A 20695-nucleotide genomic window follows, 5' to 3' on the forward strand; every position below is an offset into this window, starting at 1 on the left:
ACAGGAGGCCCTGTTTAGTGTGGCCTCCAGGACTTCAGCTATCATTTAAGAGTTGAGGCACTCAGACTCGGGCTCAGCTTTTACTCTAGGTCTCCTTGTTAGAACAACCCAGAAAAAAAAAAAAGAAAAAAATACACATCCCCTCACATATAGATTGTAATCAGATCTGGTTCAGGAAAGAAGTTATGTAGAACCAAGAGAGATCACCTTGAACCTGGAAAAAACGGGATTGGAGCTGGGCCTTGAAGCTGAGAAGGCACCTGTAGAAATCAAGGTTGTCCCCACCCCCTCCCACCTCATGATCTTTCTCCTTTCCTTCCTCCTCCCTCCCCTGCTGCTCCAACACATATTATGATCTGGTTGTCAGAGTCAGAGTTGACTTCCTGGAAGTAGCCCCAGATATTTCTGCAATCCCCGAGTTTGGTAGGTCCCAGAAAACAGAAGAGCACTTCAGTCTACAGACTACTGGACCAAAGGAGCTCAAAACCATGGTAAGTGACTTTCTTTGTTCCTCCCTCCCTGCCATCCCTACTTTTACTCACAGGAATGTTTGAAGAAAGAAGAAATAAAAATTCAAGCCCTACTATTTCTTTTGGCTCAGGAGAACCTGAGAGGTTCTTGGCCCCATGTGGGTGTCTAGGGAGGGTAGTCAGGAACAGCAGCAGGAGGCAAACGATGCATTATAGTAGAGGGAAGGGAGGAAGGACTCCCTCAAAGCAGAGATCACAAGATATATTGGGAAATGAGATGAAACTTGAGAAGTAAACCAAGGGAGAGAAAGTGTGTTCTTAAAAATTAGGCAAAGGAGTTTGGGGTTTTTTTTCCAAGTAATGAGAGCCACTGTGGGGTAAAGTCTCATGCTACAGTAGAAAAGTCAGGAAAACCTGCTTCCAGTTCCTAACTTTGTACTTTTGAATGAGATATTTAACTTCTCTCAGCCTCAGTTTTCTCATCTGTAAAATGGGGGTGAAGTGGTTGTTGTGGGGATCAAATAAGGCAAGGTAAAGAAACTTAATGGACCTTAATGGATAACCTGTTGTCATTATTCACTAGGGGTCCAGACTTACCTGGTACCTCTTCTGCCAGAGACAATGACAGAGGCTGGTTGTCCAGTCCATTATACCAATCTCTTCCCCTAGTCCAGTACCATTTCTTGGCTCCCATGTTAGATGGCAGGTTCCTTCTATTGAGTTTTCCCAGGATAATCCCAGGATTGAGTGGTAGAGTCAGCTTGCTTTCATAGAAGACTTTGCTCGCTTCTCACCCATCCCTCCATCTCTCCTTGCTCTTGTTTATTCAAACTCCACCCCCAATTAGGGCACATTGGTGCCCTCATTTTTCTTTAATGCCATAGGGCAACCCTAGTTCAAGAGAATATTGAACTAGGGCTATGGGTTATATTAGTAACATGCTATAGCTACCTGGGTGGAGAGGGGAGAAACAGGCAGTATCTGGAGGGGGGAAGGAAATATGGGGCCATGGTTGAGGGGAGGGAGTGTAAGAAGGGGGATAATAAGTTAAAATGGGGGAGGGGGTAGGAGAGCCTGGCTGATGACCTGAAAATTGAGTTCCAAGGAGGTGGGGGCTTCCTGTTCAACAGACTGTTGAACAGACTGTTCAAGCAAAGTAGGTCAGAAGGACTTGTCCCTACTTATATAAGGGGCTGAGACAGGGTAGGGCAACATTTGTGACAGCACTGAAGATGTTTGGGTCTTCAACCCATCTCCTAAGTTCAGTTTCTCCAGAGGCAGGAGTGTGCAAGTAAATGTTTATCTGTTTTGGGTGATGGAGAGGAAAAGAAAGGGAAGGGAGAATATATCCATGATTCTTAAAGATTTAGTCTGCATTAACATTTTCTACAACCCTTCCTTAAATTTAGACAACAGAATAAAACCCTCATTTGTTAGCATTTGTTGATTTTTGAAGTATAAATGTTAACACTGAAAAGTGCCTCCCTTTAAAAAACCTTTTTCAAATTAGAATTTTATTTGTATATTATTTTACTTTGCCCCAGATTTCCTCCATATTTCATTCTTATCTCTTATCTCTTATAAAAAAATTTTTAAAGAGGAAGAGGAAAAAAATGAGCAAAACAGATCAATATATTAAAAAAAAAATCTGAAGATATATATGTTTCACATCTGTGGAATCTCTGACCCCGTAAAGGAGGCAGGATACAAATACTTTCTCATCTCTTCTTTGGGGCCAAGTTTGTTCAAGATTTCACAACATTCATATCTGATTGCTTTATGAAGTCTGTTCTTCTGTTTACATTGCTACAAACACTGTCTATGCTGTTTATGACCCACTGTCTATGGGTCCGTCAGTGAGCATCATCAGCTTATAGATTTTTATTTCTCCATCTTGCTTCTTACAAGTCGTATTCTTCTATTCACATACTACAGTTTATCTAGCTATCTTGCAATAGACATATCAAAGTTCTTTCCACGTTTATGGTACCACAAAAAGTACTGCTATAAATATTTTCACGTTCATGGAGCTTCTGCATCAGTGGGATTTCTGGATCAGCCCAGAGGCTCACTTTCTAAGATATCATTCAACAAGAGTGTGAATCTGGACACTATTCAAAACTTTTAATTGACATTTTATGAATGTGTGTGTGTGTGGTGTTTATTGCTCTGTACATGTTTATCTTCATGTTCATAATCTCTGACCATCTTGGTTTGTCTGTGTGCTTGTAGATAACCAGACTTTGGTTTGATGTAAAAAAAAAAAAAAAAATTTTTTTTTTCTAACAATCAAAATTGTCCCAAAGTAAAACAGTCCATAGGGTGCTATAAAGTACTGGTTCCACTATCCTTTAGGGGCTTTTGAGAAGCTGGCTAAGCAGCGATCAGGAATTAGAACGGATTCTTGTTCACACACAGGTGGGATTGGATATCTTGTAAAGTCTAACCCATCTTTGAATTCTGAGATTCTATGATGCTTTGTGTCTCACAGGAGAGTCACCAGGACTTTCAGAATCTTAAAGCTAAGTTCCAGGGCCTGCAGACCGGGTTTAGTGAGCTACCCAAAAAGCCACCATTACCCAAAGGCTCTCAAGTGCCAGGCCTGGCTCGTGTGCATCCTGTTTCTGAGAGTTCGTCTCCTTCTGGGGCTTCTGCAACTAACCACAAAGGCCCTCCATGGCAAGGACAAGGGGCCTCACCTAGTCCGTGGCTCCCTAATTTAGGAAGAGGCTCTCAAGCCAGTCCCAGGACCAGGGAGGCTCCCAGAGACCAACAGCCACCATGGAAAATTGCAGGAAACGTTGGAGAGAAGGCATCCTCACCTTCAAGCCCCATCCCTCTGAGTTCTTCAAGGACTCCTAGGAAGGAGCCAGCCCCAAGTGTCCCCCGCAGGAAACCTCTGCCCCCTCTGAAGACTCTTGGTCCCCAGCCTCCCAAGCCCCCCCTCCCACCAGGTATCCTGAACTTAGAACAATTCAGGAGGAAAGCAATCATACACAAAAGACCTACAGGTGAGTTTTTGGATCATGTCAAAAATTAGAGAAGGATGCAGTCCCTGGATTATGGTGGCCTGGGGAGGGTGAGGATTGGGGCTTAGAGATCAAATATGACCAGGATTCAGTTGTTCCACTCCCTGATTGAGAAAATGACTTAAGGGGTTATTTAGCTAATGTTGGGGATGATATTCAAATCCAGTCTTTCCTATAGGGAGGAAAAAACATTTCAAATTTTCATAAATAAGTCATCATTATATAATTTGCATGGCTCCAGTGGGTGACTGTGGGGTCAGATTCTCCTGAAAGCCTTCAATTGTCCTGGTATAACTATATCCAGGCGAGAAAACCATCTTGAGTAAGAAGAACCAAGTGACAGCGCTTCAGAAGCCAGGATCCTTTTCCAGTGGTGGCCGGCTAGGCCCCCTAGCCCCTCCCATTTCACAGTAAGTCTAGGGACTTGAGAAGGGTGGAGGGGGCACTTTGGAGAGGCTGTGGGAAGGTCCTATGGCCTTCTCTAATCCCACTTTCCCCTCAGGGATCCAGATGAGATCTATGATGATGTGGAGCCCAACCCCTGCCCACCAGGCCCCAAGAGGAGAGGTGTGTATCCACAAGCAAAGTGGACCATGAGGCTGTAAATTTTAGGAGAGGTGGTGTGGATTTTCCAGTCTACAATCCTTTCTAGGATACTAGCTCACTTCTGAAGCACTTCCCTTTCAATGAGTGGTTACAGCCTCTATTTTAAAAGCAAGGAAACCGATGACTCATACTGGAAAATCACTAGATCAGGGTCTGGAGATGAGGTAAGTTTTAGAGAGGGGAGCTTTAGGTGGCTAACTCCTTTGATCATGCCCAGGGCCAGGTCCCTTTTAACCTAGCTAGAGTAATTGATGGGATCTGAGCCTGTGGTCTTGGGGACAAAAACCTAGTTTGGTGGTTCTCAAATTTTTTGGACTCAGGGGCCCTTCACACTCTTCAAACTATTGAGGATTCCTCCTAAAAAGCTTTTGTTTATGTGATCTTAATCTATTGACACTGTGTTAGAGATTAAAACTGCTAAAATTTGAGAATATTTGAATTAATTTTTCTTTTCTTTTTTTTTTTTTTCCTGAGGCTGGGGTTAAATGACTTGCCCAGGGTCACAGCGCTAAGAAGTGTTAAGTGTCTGAGACCAGATTTAAACTTAGGTCCTCCTGAATTCAGGGCTGGTGCTCTATCCACTGCGCCACCTAGCTGCCCCCTTGAATTCATTTTTCAATAACAATAAGTCCATTTTATACATGAACATAAATACCATTTTTAATGAAAATAGCCATTTTGGGAGGGAAATTAAGGGAACAGTATTGCTTTATATATTTTTTGCAAATTTCTTTAATGTCTGGTTTAAGAAAAGATTTTCCTCTGTTTCTTCGTGCACTCAGCTGCCATGTTATTTTGAGCAAAATTAAGAAAATCTAGCTTTAAACAATTATGTCATTGGAAAAGGAATATTTTAGGAGGCAAATAATGGCCTTAGAATTATGAAAATAGTTTTGACCTCATGGACTTTCCAGCAAAGAACCCCCACTCATTCTTCCTGCATTTCTATTCCTTTTTTTTCCTCAGGATTTTAGGGACTCCCTTACTTATTGCTGGAGTTTGAGTTTCCATTTACCACTTTGTGACCCTAAGCTGCATCCTATTTCCCTTCCTGTAAAATGGGTTCAAAGCTAGAATTCAAATGTAGGTCCTCTGATTCCAAAATCAGCATCTTTCATCTATGCAGTATTGCCTCTTGCAGAGATCAAGGGCCATTATTTAAAAAAAAAAAAAAAAAAAAAAGTCCTTAATTGATCCTAATCCTTCAATAAGCCTGTGGGGACTTATTTGGAAGTTCTAATATTGCCCTGTGATCTCTTATTTCCATTTTCTTCCTCACTTGACCCTGTGGCCTGTCCCTGGGTTTCCTCATTTCACTTGTGATACAGATAGCTCTACCCTTCCCCCACTTACAAGCGACTCCTCCAACAGTCTTCAACTGCTCCTTCAGAAAACCACCTCAACTCTGAGTGCAAGTCAGCCTTCCACCGTAGTTGAGTATTCAATCACTGGGAGGGTCAATATAGAAGTTGAATGAACTACCTTCCAAAGAGGACCCAGAAAAGTCTAGCACCTGCTGGGAGATTAGATGAGACAAATTTGGATCTCTTTTCCAAGTCTGAGATGCTTAAGCAACCCCAAATAGGGCTGCTTGTGCTTTTTTTTTTGTTTGTTTGTTTTTTTTGGGGTCTTTCATGGCCTTTTCCTGAGGTCCCCAGTGAAGCTTGCAACATCTCCTCATTAACACACAATTGACCACAGAAAGTTTTGGCTTCCTACCACTGCCTCTCTTGGGTTTCCGGCAAAGGTTGCAGAATTTAAGGGACTATCTGTGGGACCCCTCCCCAAAAGAGCTGAAATCTTGAGAGTCAGCTACTTTCTGTCCTAGACAAACCTCACAGCTACACTTGCCTAGTGGTAACATGAAATGGATTTAGCCTTAGAGGATGAAAGGAAGCTCTGTTTTTTTCCATTTGTTTGTGACTCTTTATGACCCTAAGGACTATGGCACATTGAACTCTCAACCTGAATGACATCTTCTGATGTCATTATTTTGGGGGGTGGGATAGGGCAAGGCAATTGGGGTAAAATGACTTGTCCAGGGTCACACAGCAAGGAAGTGTTGTCTGGGGTCGGATTTGAACCCAGGTTCTCCTGACTCCAGGGCCAGTGTTCTATCCACTGTACCATCTACCTGTCCCTTTTTGATTTCACTTTTTAGCATCTTAATATTATTCATGGAACTTTCTTGGCAAAAATATTGGAGTAGTTTGCCACTTCCTTTTCCAGTGGATCACCTTTTAGCAGAACTCTCCACTATGATCTTTCCATCCTGAGTGACCCTCATGGGACAGTTCATAGTTTCAATGAACTATGTGAGTTCCTCTGCCATGGCAGTGATCTAGGAAGGGTTCTCTCAATCATAGGCTTCCCCATCATTTGATTTCAAAGTCAGTGCCAGGAATCTCATTCATTGACCCATCAATCTCCTCTGGCTTCCCTAGGGTTACCTTATTAGGAATTGGATGCTTTGAAATCCTTAGTAAAAGCTCCCTCAGAACTTTGGGCTAACCCTGAATCACTCCTCAATATCAATTCAGTGACACTGGAGCAACTCCTATAACTGTTCATTAGGAAAAAATTTGAGACCCTTAATCTCCTTTCTTTCTTTTAGAGAGCAGCTTGCTCCTCACCCCCCACTCAACTTTTCCAAATTCAGTTTCCAAAGTGGAAAATGGTCTTTGGCTCCTGGTTTCTGCCTAAATGTCCGGTCTGTTAGGAATCCCAACAGTAGAAATGGTCTGAGTCATTTATAAAGAAAATAGCTGAAGCCAGGAAGGTTAATGATTTACTTAAAGTAGTAATTATGACTAGAACTCTAATATTGATTAGACCTCGTGCTCTTTGCATTGCACCTGATAGTTGTTCAGTTTTCTTTATGTTTTTATTATTATGTTTTTAATTCTTAATTTTGCGTTAATTTTAATTTTCTCTGTTTCAATCAGATTGATATGGACTCAATTAAATTCCAAATTTGGGGTGGTGAGGAGGAGAAGAGGAATCTTGTCTTAGTCCAGAGGGATTAGTCCTAGTTGGCTTGCAGGGTGCAAGGCGGCTTACTACACTGTCCATGTCACTACTGGCTCCCTGCCAGGTGCCACCTTCCAGGGGATTGATATGCTGTGGTGCAAAGAACTAGACCTGAAATCACCCCTATTATCAGCTCTAATGCTGTGTTAGTTGACCTCTAAGTGCCTCCTCTTTCCTTATCTACAATATGGGGATATTGCTACATACACAACTTCCCTCTCCTGTTTTCTGGTTGTGAGTGTGTTGTAAGCTTCCAGACATTATATATAAAAATGAATTATTCCTGTGCTTCATTATGCTTTGCTGCTATTTACACACATACACACTCCACTTCTTAATGCATACCAGACCACAATCTAGTTGTCTGGAATAGCAAAAGTAATTTTACTGCAGGTGGTTAAGAGTAGCAGTACAAACTTATTTGAACACGGTTTTGTGAAGGACAGAGAGTACAGCTTCAGAATCCATTTCCTTAGGTCTTGGGTCTCAAGAGCCCAAACTATTTCTGACCTTGGGTGTCCTCAATCCGCTTCCCTCAGTTCACCTCTACATAACTCTCCAGGAAAAATATCTTCCGAATCTGAGGAGAAAATCCTGCACCCAAATAAGAATTCCATCGACCATATCCCCAACAAGTGGTCATTAAAGGCAGCTTGCCAACCACCTATGTGCAACCTGCTACCTCCTATGGCAGTTCATTCTATTTTGGGTCTACTCTTGCTTTTGCAGCTCCCACCTGCTGTTGCCTTGTTCCATCTTCTGATGCCAAGGATTTCTGTAATCTAGCCCTTCTTCTACCATGACACTCCTGCACAGGTGTCAGGTCCCTGCTTAATTTTCTGTTACCTGGTTCTCAGATGGCAGGGCCCAGACTGCTCCTTCTGCTTCCTCTCCAGTTCAGTTTTTCCATATGTGATCCTCTCAAAGGCAGCCTGGGAGGACTATCCAAATGCAATCTGTTTAAAAATTTCTGAGTCTGGATCACTATCCATTACCAGTATCTGTCTCTAAGGTAAATGTATTGACAGATTAATCTTGGGGTTTGCTAATCTGCTTTCAAATCATCACTTGGTTTCTAGGGGTTCTTCATTCTATCGTTTTCTCTGCATTCTCTTCTGATTCACTGCACCTCTCCCTCATAAGGGAGTCGGTAGTGTCATTCACAAAGATTTGTTTTAAAGGATCCTCACCTTACAGAGAATCTCTCTTGAAGTCTGTGGAGATCATCCTCCATATTGTTACAGACCTTTGGCAAGCCAGTCTCACTTTTAATTTGCTCCCTCCAGACACTTCACTCAGACATTATTACTGTAAATACCAGAATCAATTTGCTGTTCCTGTGAAAGACAGAACCTCCCTAGTTTACGTCCATAAATACTCTGCTGTTATAATTTGTAGAGAATATATTCAAGTTCTAATATTGGGGACAAGGAGGAAGCTTGTAGAAAACCCAGAGTTGAGGGGAGGAATAAGAGCCCAGTACCTTGGTCCCCTTTGTCAGCCTGGCTGTTTGGCTTTCTCAGATGATCTACTGGCTGCAGAGAGAACTCTAAAAGATTTTCAACGACCTGGCCGGCAATTGTGGTAACTTAAGGGTTCAGGGTGCAGGGATGGGGTCTGAAAACTGAATGGGGAGTCTGGGGGACAAGGCAGCTGTAGCCTGTTACAACTATGAATGTAACTATCCATCTTCAGGAACAGTTGGAAACCTGCAGAAAAGGCTAACACAGAGGAAATCTCTAACCCCTTGAAGCAGCACAAGAAAGAAGAAAAAGCAGAAAGGGAATTCAGGAAGAAATTTAAGGTCAGGAGCGAACATTTCTGCACCATTATCCTCTTTTCAGTCTAATCTAGCCCAAGTATCAACAGGATCTGATGAGGTTTTTGGGTCTGGAGATGATTTATCAGAGTAGCTGTAATTGCAGTAAATGGTTTTTTACATTAGACTTTCAGAGTGAATAACTGGGGGTAAAAGAAAGTGACTGAAGCTAGCCTACCATTATGTGCTCTTAGTTTGAAGGCGACATTGTGACCTTGACAAGGATGATGATTGACCCTAACGCCAAAACCCGTCGTGGAGGTGGTAGAAACTTGGCTATCAGACGTGGGGAGATCATGGATGTAATCCAATTTACCAGCAAAGAACAAATTCTATGCAGAGATGTCAGTGGAAAATGTGAGTTGGTTAGTATGCACTGGGAATGGGTGAGCCATTTGTCCTTGTAATCCCATTAAGCCCATCATTCCCTTTTTGCAGATGGCTTTATCCCCAGAAGAGCTCTGCTCCCCCTGTAAGTGATCATGCTGAGGATATGTGGGCAAAAAGTGTGGGTGGTGGGAGGACTGTCTTCTATCCTCAAACCTATTTAGAGATGGGCTGGCATTTGCCAACTACTTATGGTCCATTCTCTCGTTGACAGGGAGACAGAAGTATATGACGATGTTTGTTTCTAAGGTAGGTACATGACCATCAGGATTTGCTTCTGATATCAGTTCCAAATCTGTGGGGGGAAGACAGTATGAAGGCTTGGGCTGGGCCAGTGTCTCATGAGCCCAGCTTTGTTCTCTTGGGGCAGCAAAGGGGATTGGTGAGGAGATTCTGATCCAGCCCTAATTTCCCAAGGGAAATTTAGGATAAAAAGCAATTGGAGCTACTGACCTACCTGAAGGGCTATAGAGCCCCATCTTCCTTTGCAGAGAATACTTGGATTAGGCAGTCTCTTACGTGGTAGGTAGAGAAAACTACAAGTTTCTCCTTCATGTGCTTTTAACCCATCAGCTTATACTGGTCTCATGCATGAACACTGACTGCATTAAATTACCTCTTCAAGTAGCTCTCTCCTTTCTTCTGTGTTCCCATCTCCTAGACCTCTCCCGTCAGGGAGATATGGAAGGAGAGATTTGGGTCAGAAGAAAGGGGAAAAAGCAAAGGAGAATGAATAGTTTACACTTACACTTCAGGGGGTTATCTCACTCGTACTTTCCTGTAGCATAGAAGGAATCAGTAAGTAAATACATCTAACTTGGTTTAAACAGGAATTTGTAGAAACAGAGCTCTGGATGGGACATTCAATCAATTCTAAGGAATGTTGACAAGCAAAAATAGTTTTATCTATTGAAAGAAAGTTTAAGCCAAGACAGAAAAGAGGGAGAAGCTGATTTCTTGAAGAATCTGCTCAAGGGAACTAATTTTATAAGATAAATTGGCTATGTAGAGTAGGAGAGAGGTATTCCCTATTGGAGGAAGTTAGTTATAGCTATCTATATACTTATATTGTCATCTGACCGACCAATAAGGCTCTTAGTTCAACTTTTTGCCTCTTACAGTCACTGTTGCTCTGAAGAATGGGTGTTAAGTGTGTAAGGCAAGAGGCGTGTCTAAAAATTCAATGCTCAAATTCTAGATACTGAGAGTGAAAAGTAGTGAAACTAGTCACCACAAGGGGGAGAGATGAAAGATGGGAGTCCTACTAGGAAACCTTCAAAAAGTTGATGGCAACGATAATAATCAGAACCTCTATTTACCTCTTTAATGATCTAACAATCCCAGACAGCTCCAAGTACGCTATGAATTACAAATCATTCAATATCAAAGACAGAGATTCAGAATATAAAGAACACTTCCAACAGACTTCACAACAAGGTTAAGAGGCTTTCAGTAACTGGTATTTATTATCAAAGTCGTAATGTCAACAAGATGCCACAACTACAAAAAAAATTGCGTACATTGCAATCTCAATGCAAACAGTCAAATGGAATCCCAGTCATTAAAAAAGTAATTAAAATCACCCCAGAAAGCAACTGAATTTTAACATCTTTATACATCCAGCCAACAAATTAAAATGGTTAACAAGGAAAACAAAATACAAATTTGGAAGTCTGGTATTGATGTTAAAAAAAAAAAAAAAAGGCAACTGCTTAGGCATTTCTATCAATTCGTACATCAATCTCTCTGCCACTGAGTTTTATCCCATTCATCATCCGGCAGGCTCTCTCTGCCACCTCTGGGGACTCAAACTTAACCACGCCACAACCCTTGGATTTGCCATTCTCCATCTTGATGTCTGCATACAACACATGACCTGAACAGAGGAAGAGAAAAGAGCAAAAATGGATCAGACCACCAGACCCATGACAAAGTCCCATGTCCCCAGCTTTCTGGGGGTCCACTAAGTCCAGAACACTTGCTGGATTATGAGGAATAAATTCACAGAAATAATTCCTTTCAAATTCTGCCACACTGACAATAGAACATGAATTCTTTTAAAATGTTAAGTAGCTGACCTGCTGTTCCTCTTCTAACATGTCTACAATATTTGTAAATCCGTCAAAAAGCTGGCTACCAGCTATATTCTTCTCTTTAGGTTTTAGGAAATGTTGCATAACACTCAACAATTCCCAATCAGAGTTCATCTCAAAGCCTTTAGATGGTTTTTCCTTTAATTGGCATTTTATACATGTTTTTTTTAACATGTTATTTACTGAACTGCTAAAGGAACTTTAATGATAGGTCAATTATCACAAAGCTCTATCAAATCAATGTAAAAGTTGATCTGTCTAGTTATCAAATATATCTACGATGCATAAACTAGAATCCAATTGGCCACAATCATTTAGTTGAGATTTAAGAAAAAACAAAAACTCATCTACTGTTTTTTGTCACCTTTAGTATCAGTATTCTTAAATGACTGAGCAAAGCAAATTTACTAGATCTAAAAAATTTTAAAAATCCTCTTTGCTAAAGTTTCTGTCATGCAAATACCCACAATCTACAAAAGACAAAGTCAATTTAAAATGATTAGCCCTGTTAAATAAAGCTGTGGCATGCTAATTATTTACAACCATCTAGGCATGATTAACAGAATCTTGTCCAGATCTGCTCATCCATGCCGAGCGCTAAAAACTGGGGGGTGGAAGGGAGAAGAATCTTTAAGTCCACAAGACTGTAAGAAAGGGAGACCTGAAAAACCAAAGAATGAGTTTCATGGGAGAGGATATTCAGGAAGATGAATGTCAGCTGACAGAACCAGTCTCTGGATAAAATTTTATCAAGTACTTTAACACAGACAACTGCAAAATTGTTGACTGCAGATGGATACAAAGGTTAACAGCACTGAGTAAATTTGAAGATGGCATAAATAAAACAGTAAATTAACAATATGCATCTGAGACAAAGAACAAGGGAAGTGTTAAATGGTTCAAGTGGGTAGAAAATATCATGGGGAAAGATTAAGACAAGGAGAGCATTCTAAAAGTTTACTCAGGAGAGGCTAGTGCAAAAGTTTAGTGATAAAAGCTACTATGTATATGTAGAATAAGGATAGAATATGGATGAGAGTCACCAGAAGTCAGTCAATCAACAAATATTTACTAATAACTGCTGGGGATAAAGAAAAGTAAGAACTGGAAGTCTTCAGGCTCAACACAACTAGAGGAGAAAGATAAAGCTACTGTGAAAGACTTTATCTAGTAGAGTGCCAAAGAAGAAAAGGATAGTAGACACCTTCTAACCAGATGCCTGGGAAGGCACAAAAACTTCTCTTAGATTACTTGGATAGCACCACATCTGCCAAGGTTCAAAACCTTTGCCTCAAAGTGTTAATCCAGTGAATCAATCACTGGCAACTTTCACACAGGGCCAGCAAGTCTGATGGCCACAAAAATGTGCTTCATGCTGCTAATTCTGTTATGGAAAGGAAGATTTTGAATGTCGAGAAGCTAGAGTGACAGGAGAAAGGTAGAAAGCATGCATCAAACTAGCTGGGCTCTCAGTACCACCAGGATTCTTGAGAGACTCATGGAGGTATTACTAGGGAATGCTTACTAGATAAGAGTAAAAAGCTGGCTCAGAGCCAAGTGGTGAGGTTTCTAGTGTTTATGAAGTATTTTATACAAATTCTATGAATTTTTTACTAAAGAAGGAAAATTCCAACCACCACAAACCATCTTGCAACAGATGGGGATCTTAATAGATACCATTGATTTCCCGCCAAAATAATTATTTTCATTCCTAAATCCTAAGGTTTTACATAACCTGGAAACATGCTTATCAAAATCTTACAACACTTACCACATTCATTGAATTTGTCTTTTAGCATTTTCCATGTAAAGTCAAAAGGGAGCTGAAGGGGGGAAAAAAAAACACACTGTCAATTAAGAGACTACAGTTATGTAGACTACAAAAAATCTTAATATGTTTCAATAAAATAATTTCCAACATTAAAAATATTGCTTATTACAGAGAAGCCAATATGGCACTGATTTTAAGATTAAAAGACTTTTGATTAAACATGGAACAGTCCAGTAAGCTACTTTAGTTAATATCCCTTTACTAACACTTATGCAAAAGGAAGGAGTAGTTTCCTTTTTATTGGCAATCTTTAAGCAGAGAATGCATGATCTCTTATCAGGCATGAGTTATATTATTTGGTCAATGAATTGTCTTTCAATACTAGAATTACAAAAATTCCCTTGCTGATTCTTGTGTCAGAAGTATCGTTGAAGTGAGGGGAACAGTAAACATCTTTTTTTCCTTGTGAGACTAAGAAGGAAAAGCAAAACACCCTGCCATTTAGTCTGAGAGTTTATTATTGAAGGAAAAAAAAAAAAAAAGAAAGAAATCAGCTACCTTCACAAATCAGTTACAAGCTTGGCTGTAGAGTATATGGGAAGATTGAATAGAGAACATCTACCACTGCTATGCTGCTAATCCCCCTATGGAACAGTGTGCCCATGAATCTGATCAAGAGGGTCAAGGGCTGATGAGAAAAAACTAGATTCCTATTTCCTTAGGGAGTAGGCAGGAAACAAAGCACAAAAAGAGCACTTATCTGATTCTTGTGAAGGTTAATTAGGACAATTTTAATATCGTTGAAAATGAAAGTCTTAAAAGTAGATGAAAATATTTATAGCAGATTTTTTTTTTTTTTTAAAAGGCAGACTTCCTACCAATTGAGGAATCACTACACAAACCGTATAAGCAAATGACACTGGAAATTTCTGCTATAGGGATGGCTGTATCTAACATCACCATTACTGTATTATAAGAAATGTCCCACTCACAGAAGGGAAAATTAACATGAAATTTGCTGATATAAAATTAACTGAAAAAAAAAAAAAAAAAAAAAAAAAAAAAAAAAAAAAACAAAAACAAAAAACAAAAAACCAGAAAAACATATACAATGTAAATGGAAAAAGCAAATCAAAACTATAAGTCAAGAAATCAAAATTAAAATGATAAGGTAAGAAGATGAATCACATCTCCCTTTCTTCTTTGCAAGGATGGAAGCCACACAAAACCTCACTAATTCAAAAATTATCTATAGGATTTTTTTAAAAATCATTTTTCCCAATGAAATTACAGGGTTTTGTAAAGAATATCAAATTGCTTTTCAAATTAGCACAACCTTTATCTATCCCTGATACAATGCCTACCAGAGAAAATACTTTATTGTTTGTAAAACTACTTAATTTAATTCATTGTGCAAGTTTGATGATGTATTCTAGGATGTTAGAAAAGACAGGAATTTGTAAACTTGACTTGCTTTCTAAAAATCACTTAGGTCTCTTGATTGCATGATAGTGGAGATTACAGAGGGTTTCCTGCATATTTGACCCAAGAAATATAAGGCAAGAGTGGGGAGAAAAAAAGGTACTTACGTTTCTCACAAATATCTGGCAGGCTTTTCGAGCAACCCCAGGCACGTGGCCACCAGCACCTCCAAAAGACCCTGCAAAACTGCCTCCAAAATTTCCCCTATCCATTTCCATGGCTCGGTCAAAGCTACCTCCCATGGCAAGTCCCATGCGCTCCATTCCTGAACCTAGGGCTGGTCCCATAGTGGGACCCATTCTCTCTATGTTATTGGCACCCATACGGTCCAATCCCATGCGCTCTATGTTATTGGCACCCATACGGTCCAATCCCATACGCTCCATGTTATTGGCACCCATACGGTCCAAACCAGTAGACATTCGATCCATAACTGGGCCCATGCGATCTATGCCAGTTCCCATGCCAGCAGGCACCATACGATCCATACTTAGACCCATGCGATCCATGGTGGTGCCCATGCGATCCACACCTGATCCCATCCTCTCTATAGTCGAGCCAACACGGTCTATAGGAGCAGCCATTCTCTCAATACCAAAACCCATGCCAGCCCCCATTCTTTCTACACCTGAACCTATCCTATCCATGGTTTGGCCCATCCTTTCAATGCTTGTAGTCATGTGGTCTATGCCAAGGGGACCCATTCGTTCTATTCCTGACCCCATTCTCTCTACAGTTGACCCCATCCGATCCATGACAAGGCCCATTCTCTCCATCTCAGACCCTACTCTATCCATCCCATGGCCTAGGCCAGAACCCATTCTTTCCATCCCAGCACCACCTATGCGATCAATCCCAGGGCCCATCCTCTCGATTCCTGGTACACTGCCACCACCACCACCTAAAACAAGAAAAAAACAGGGCTAAGTATTAGGGGGGTTTGGAGTGACTAATGAAGGAATACTCTATCTACCTGGTTTTTAAAAGGAAAGTGATAAAATTGTGGCTTCCTTGGAAAAAACACTTAGGGAACAGAAGCAGAGAGGAGAGATGTTTAATGATTCCAAATCTCTCCACAACAAAGGCAAACTAACCAACTTTCAATTTATCAAATAAAATTCCTCTTTTCATATCTCTTGATTTAAAACATCCAATTTGTTACTCTGCTAGTGCTAAATATACTTTTTGACAAGTTGGAAAGAATTTTAAGACTAAAGTATCCAATATTGATAAATAAAGTAAATCTGTTGTTCAGTTGCTTTTTAGTTGTGTCTTAACTCTTCATAAACTAATTTGGGGTTTTCTTGGCAAAGATAATACAGTGGTTTGTCATTTCTTTTTCCAGTTCATTTTATAGATGAAGAAACTAAGGCAACAAGATTAAGTGACTTGCTTAGGGTCATACAGCCAGTGTCTGAGGTTAGGTTTGAAACCAGGAAGATGAATCTTCCTTATCCCAGACCTGTCTAGTACTATACCACCTCACTGTGCAATAATGTAGATAAACTACCTTTATTTACTAACTTCAAACCTACACTTTGGAACAACCCTTCCTCATCTCCTACACCCCTGGCTGATTCCCTTACCATAATTAAATGATCAGATGTTGGCAGGGAGTCCAAAAGACAGGAATCTGGTTTAAAAATAAATCATTTATTGCTTCTGTGCTAAGAGTTCATATTTTCAAAAACATGTTATTCAACCAATTTGAGAATTAAATTTAAAAGGTTTACCACCAATGGCTTTCTAAATCAATTAGAAATATGGGAATTGAGAATGCAGTCTTGTTTAGGACATTAAAGAAAAAAAAAAAAAAAAAAAAAAAAAAGGACAGCTAAAAAACTTTTCCCCTAAGATCTTAAAATTGTAAGAGTACACTAAAATTAAATGGAAATTAAATAGGACTCCTCTATTACAGACACACAATAGTGATTAGTATTAAAAATAATAATAATAATTAAAAGGTTAAAAAGAGCTATATGTTTTTTATAATATGTTAGGGAAAAAACCAAAACACCTTGTGGTACCTTAATAATTCTAGAATACTTAAAACTAAGGGGGCACAATTAGAAGTCTTAAATTATTATGCTAACAGACTGCTTTCCAAACCTATTCTAAAAGCTTGTTTTAACTAATAAGATTCAAATGGTTCTTACCCATTCCCCTGCCAAGAGGTTCTCCAAAACTCCGAGCCATTCCCATCTCATTCCGTGCAAAGTCTCTCTCAAATCCTCCACCCATTCCTCGATCCATTTCTGTGGAAAAATCACCTTAGGAGTTAGAAAGTTCCTAGCCTAAGTTTGGGGCACACCCCAAAGATTATTTCCTCCATAAGCAATTCTCTTTCTCATCCTTATTTCTTGAATAGTTTCTCCAGAGAGGCTCACAATATTTCATGAATATCTTTCCAAAGCACATGAATTCTTATCCACTTAAGAAATATTCCAAAGGCAGAGAAGGCAAATTTGTTTTATTGACATTTAGTCAGCAACCCAATACCAATCTTCTGAATAAATGTCTGATGCTCACCCACTAAGAGGGTAGACATGGCAGAGAGGAAAGGACCTGGGACTTCAACCTTCATCATTTATAAAATGAGGTTAATAATGCATTATTGTGCTTCCTTTAGAGAGATGTTTCAATGAAGGACCAATGGAATAATGGACATAAAATACTCCCTGACCTGACACAATCACTAGCTTTTACTGAGAGCTGCAATTTTAGATTATTCCCTCTCCAAAGCAGCAAGCCATTGATGAATTAACACAATTCTAAATGAGTCTACCTTTTTTCCCCATCTGAGATTTGGAAACTTTTCGGCTAAGCTGGCATTAGAGTACCTGTTACAACAAGACTTGACATACGATTGTGTTCTTATTTATAATCAGGTTGACTTTAATCAGCTGGCCATTCTCTTAGCACAGAGTAGTATTATATTTTACTATTAACTCAGCCACTCAGCCTAATCATGTTAGAGGGAATTAAAAACTTCTAAACCATTTCATCTTCCATTTAGCTTAAAATTTTTGGTTAGCCTAATTACCTAAATTTATAGGTGAATTCTAAAGTCACTGACTAAAGAAGAGGAATTACACATCAATCACAGCTATGTTAAAATAGAAATTATGTATACTGAGAGATATTTCATGTTTCAAAACTTGGCATTTATTCTGCTGTATTTGCTTTGCAGACATACACATTCCCACTTTAACTCTCTAAACCTTTAATGGTTAATAAAGACATTAAAATAAAAAAACAAACACCCCACACCACTTTCATCTCAATCTTTTTTCCTGTGTAGAACCTTTTGTGTTATTTTCAATGGCTTTGTCTTTCAAAACTCTTAAATAAAAACCATACTGTCTTTCGTGTGCTTAAAAAAAAATTTTTTTTAAAAATGGTGTCAGCTAACCTTTAAAGAGCACTTTACAGACACTATCTTATTAATCCTAAGAACTAGAAAATACAAATTTTAGAGATTGATAAATTGAAGCTCAGTGAAGTCAAGAAATTCTGCCGGGTAACACAACCGAGAAGCATTAATTTAGATAAGGTCTTATGACCCACTCTAAACCCAAGCACCTTGACAGTCTACCTGAGTTATAAAATCTCTATCAGCTCTAAAAGTCGGATTGAAAGGAATTTTTAAAGTCACATACTCTGCTACTTCCACATTCCAGAAAACAAGAACTTCACTGGTGGGAATTTTTTTACATTGGCCTGAGAAAAATAGATCTACTTATTCTCAGATCTACATTTTGAAGCCCTTAAGTAAATAGTTAACCATGGAATAATTATGTTCTAGGGAAGATAACTTTATATATGAATTTATCATCTGAATGAAAATGGAGTTTTGAAATTTTTTTTCACATTGTAGTTAGACTTTACATACAGCTTTTAAAAAAACTTAAAATTACTGGCTGAAATTTAACCACAAGGCATTTTTTTTCTGTTTAAAACAATCATCTGAAAGCTTTATAATTGGTTGGGGAATTTCTGTTAAGCCTGGAAAACCAAAGACAGCACCTAAATTAAACGTATATTGCACTTCCTGATTTATTTAGAAAAATCTAGTACATATCTATGTTTACAAAGCCTTTGTTGGTTTAGCGGCAGAATGGAAGTGGAAAGTGGTTTTGGGGGAAAATATTGCTTTGCACCAAACTGGGTCTTCCATCTCAAGACAGAAGACTGGAGTCTAAATACTATAGCAACCAGATCCTCACCACTCATTCGGCCCATGTTCATGCCAGATCCAAACCGACCCATGTTTTCCATGCCGCCACCACCAAAGGGGCCCTCCATGCCTGAAATTAAAATGAAACCTTTAATCTCACTGCTAGGGAGCCATTGACACTAATTGGGGAAAACGACACTTTCATATGCTTCCAGCTGGGAATTGACCAGCACGGTGTTTGCGCCTTTGGAAACAAGTATATTACCTACCGTACGGGTTTCTCATACCACAAGGTATAAGGGGGCCTGCTGAACTAATGTCAGGGGGAAAAGGTAGTTCTTAGACTCAAAAGTTCACAGAGGGTGCTAAGATTGAGCTAGGGAGGGAAGATAAAAGATCACACAAATACTGGTTATATTAAGAATTTCTTACCTCCCATTTTGTTTATTCCAAATCCCATGCCTTCCATTCCCATTCCTTAAAAAGAAAAATTCAATGCAAACAAACTATATCAAAATAGTAAATGATGCATCTTAGTTGAACAGTAACAGTGTAACAAAAAGGAAAATGCCATTCTCAATACCATCTCATATTATATAGTGTCTTTTGTTACAAAGTACTTTCACATTCAATCTTCCACAACCCATTTATTAGTCACATTTTATAAGCAAGGAGAATAAGTGACTAAAATTAACAGGATCTAGAAGTCTTTTCTGACCCCAAGACTATAACTTTCTACAACACATTCCAAATAACTGGCTCCCATCAAATGGATAATAAAGAAAATATTATTTAGCCCATCCAATTTTTGCAGATCCCAATTTTGTCATCCAACACATTGTCTATTCCTAAATTCCATATCATTCACGCATTTGATATATTGCTTTTGTGTCTTCACTCAAAGCACTGCCAAGACTACAAAAATAGGGAGGAGCTCCTTTATCTACTGTACCATGGTGTTAAAACAACTGAGAAGATGAAAAGGTGTGAGAATTTTCAAATTTGATGTCCTAGACTGATAATATTAAGACCACAGGCGAAATTATACAGCCAATGCTAAGAGTAATACTACTCCAATATATGCAAATGGTATATTTGTTCTATTTTAAGTCCATTTATAAAACACAACTTTTAAAGTGCTTATAAAACTGAATGAGAGGCTAAGGAAATAAGAAAATGGAGACCAAAAAAGTTTTAAAACCAAACCATTGTTAATATTGTTAACATCTCGATTATGAGACATCATGAGGGACTAGGATTACAGAACCCAATGAAATCATTTCACACATTAGTTTTCCAGATAATTAAAGCTTAGCCCTTTTGCAATCCATTGAATTTCTTTCAACAATGTATCACATACTTTTCTACTTAAAAACAGAATATACTAAATATTTCTTTGATAAAATAGTCATGACCACCACGGCTCAAAAATTACTGGTATTCATAGGGTATGTTTTAACACTAAGGGCACACTCTCAGGTTTTGACTTTTTATTATTTTTATTTTTACCTCAGTGGCCAATAATTTCTTTTTATAAGCTGTGTGCCTACCTTTTAAGAGAAGGGTTTAAGATGAAATCAAAATCAACCAAATGGTTCATATATATACATCAGCTAAATTATTTGAATTAAAAAACAAAAACAAAAACAAAAAAACTAGTGTTTCTTATAGCTTTGTTTGTTTTAGGAGGATTTCCTTACCAATGAACCTCTCTCTGCTAACATGGAAATTCAGGCAACTATACAGGAGTCAAGTCATGGAATTCAGGCCTGACTATCAACATATGACCTACACAACACAATGTATTTTCTCAGCTTCTTCTTCTATCAAA

At 39.1% G+C, this 20695-nt stretch overlaps 2 protein-coding genes across 6 annotated transcripts in view; one reads left to right on the forward strand and one right to left on the reverse strand.

The window, feature by feature from the left end:
* Positions 1 to 370: 370 nt before the first annotated feature.
* Positions 371 to 20656, forward strand: PRAM1 (PML-RARA regulated adaptor molecule 1). The gene is made up of 10 exons (XM_074301402.1): positions 371 to 491; positions 2962 to 3481; positions 3804 to 3909; positions 4002 to 4066; positions 8659 to 8719; positions 8831 to 8939; positions 9149 to 9311; positions 9393 to 9426; positions 9556 to 9590; positions 20551 to 20656. The coding sequence occupies exons 1-9, from the start codon at positions 489 to 491 to the stop codon at positions 9587 to 9589; spliced, it is 1095 nt and encodes a 364-aa protein (XP_074157503.1). The 5' UTR covers positions 371 to 488; the 3' UTR covers position 9590; positions 20551 to 20656.
* Positions 10789 to 20695, reverse strand: part of HNRNPM (heterogeneous nuclear ribonucleoprotein M) — a 36620-nt gene continuing 26713 nt past the window's right edge. For 4 of the 5 annotated variants that reach the window (XM_074301306.1, XM_074301288.1, XM_074301323.1 and 1 more), the window contains 6 exons: positions 19297 to 19341; positions 18914 to 18994; positions 16844 to 16942; positions 14795 to 15588; positions 13206 to 13257; positions 10789 to 11217 (listed from right to left, as the gene is read on the reverse strand). In XM_074301306.1, coding sequence (XP_074157407.1) covers positions 11054 to 11217; positions 13206 to 13257; positions 14795 to 15588; positions 16844 to 16942; positions 18914 to 18994; positions 19297 to 19341 — 1235 coding nt within the window. In that variant the 3' untranslated portion in view covers positions 10789 to 11053. The remainder of the gene's footprint in view (positions 11218 to 13205; positions 13258 to 14794; positions 15589 to 16843; positions 16943 to 18913; positions 18995 to 19296; positions 19342 to 20695) is intronic. The other variant, XM_074301298.1, reaches the window with a different exon arrangement.

Source organism: Sminthopsis crassicaudata, chromosome 1, assembly GCF_048593235.1.
Source record: "Sminthopsis crassicaudata isolate SCR6 chromosome 1, ASM4859323v1, whole genome shotgun sequence".
In the NCBI taxonomy this organism is placed as follows: Eukaryota; Metazoa; Chordata; class Mammalia; order Dasyuromorphia; family Dasyuridae; genus Sminthopsis; species Sminthopsis crassicaudata.

What these genes read in the sequence shown, in the direction of transcription:
- PRAM1 (XM_074301402.1), top strand. An exon ending in CATACACAAAAGACCTACAG is followed by an intron (nt 3,482 to 3,803) that starts GTGAGTTTTTGG and finishes AACTATATCCAG; the next exon opens with GCGAGAAAACCATCTTGAGT. An exon ending in CTAGCCCCTCCCATTTCACA is followed by an intron (nt 3,910 to 4,001) that starts GTAAGTCTAGGG and finishes CTTTCCCCTCAG; the next exon opens with GGATCCAGATGAGATCTATG.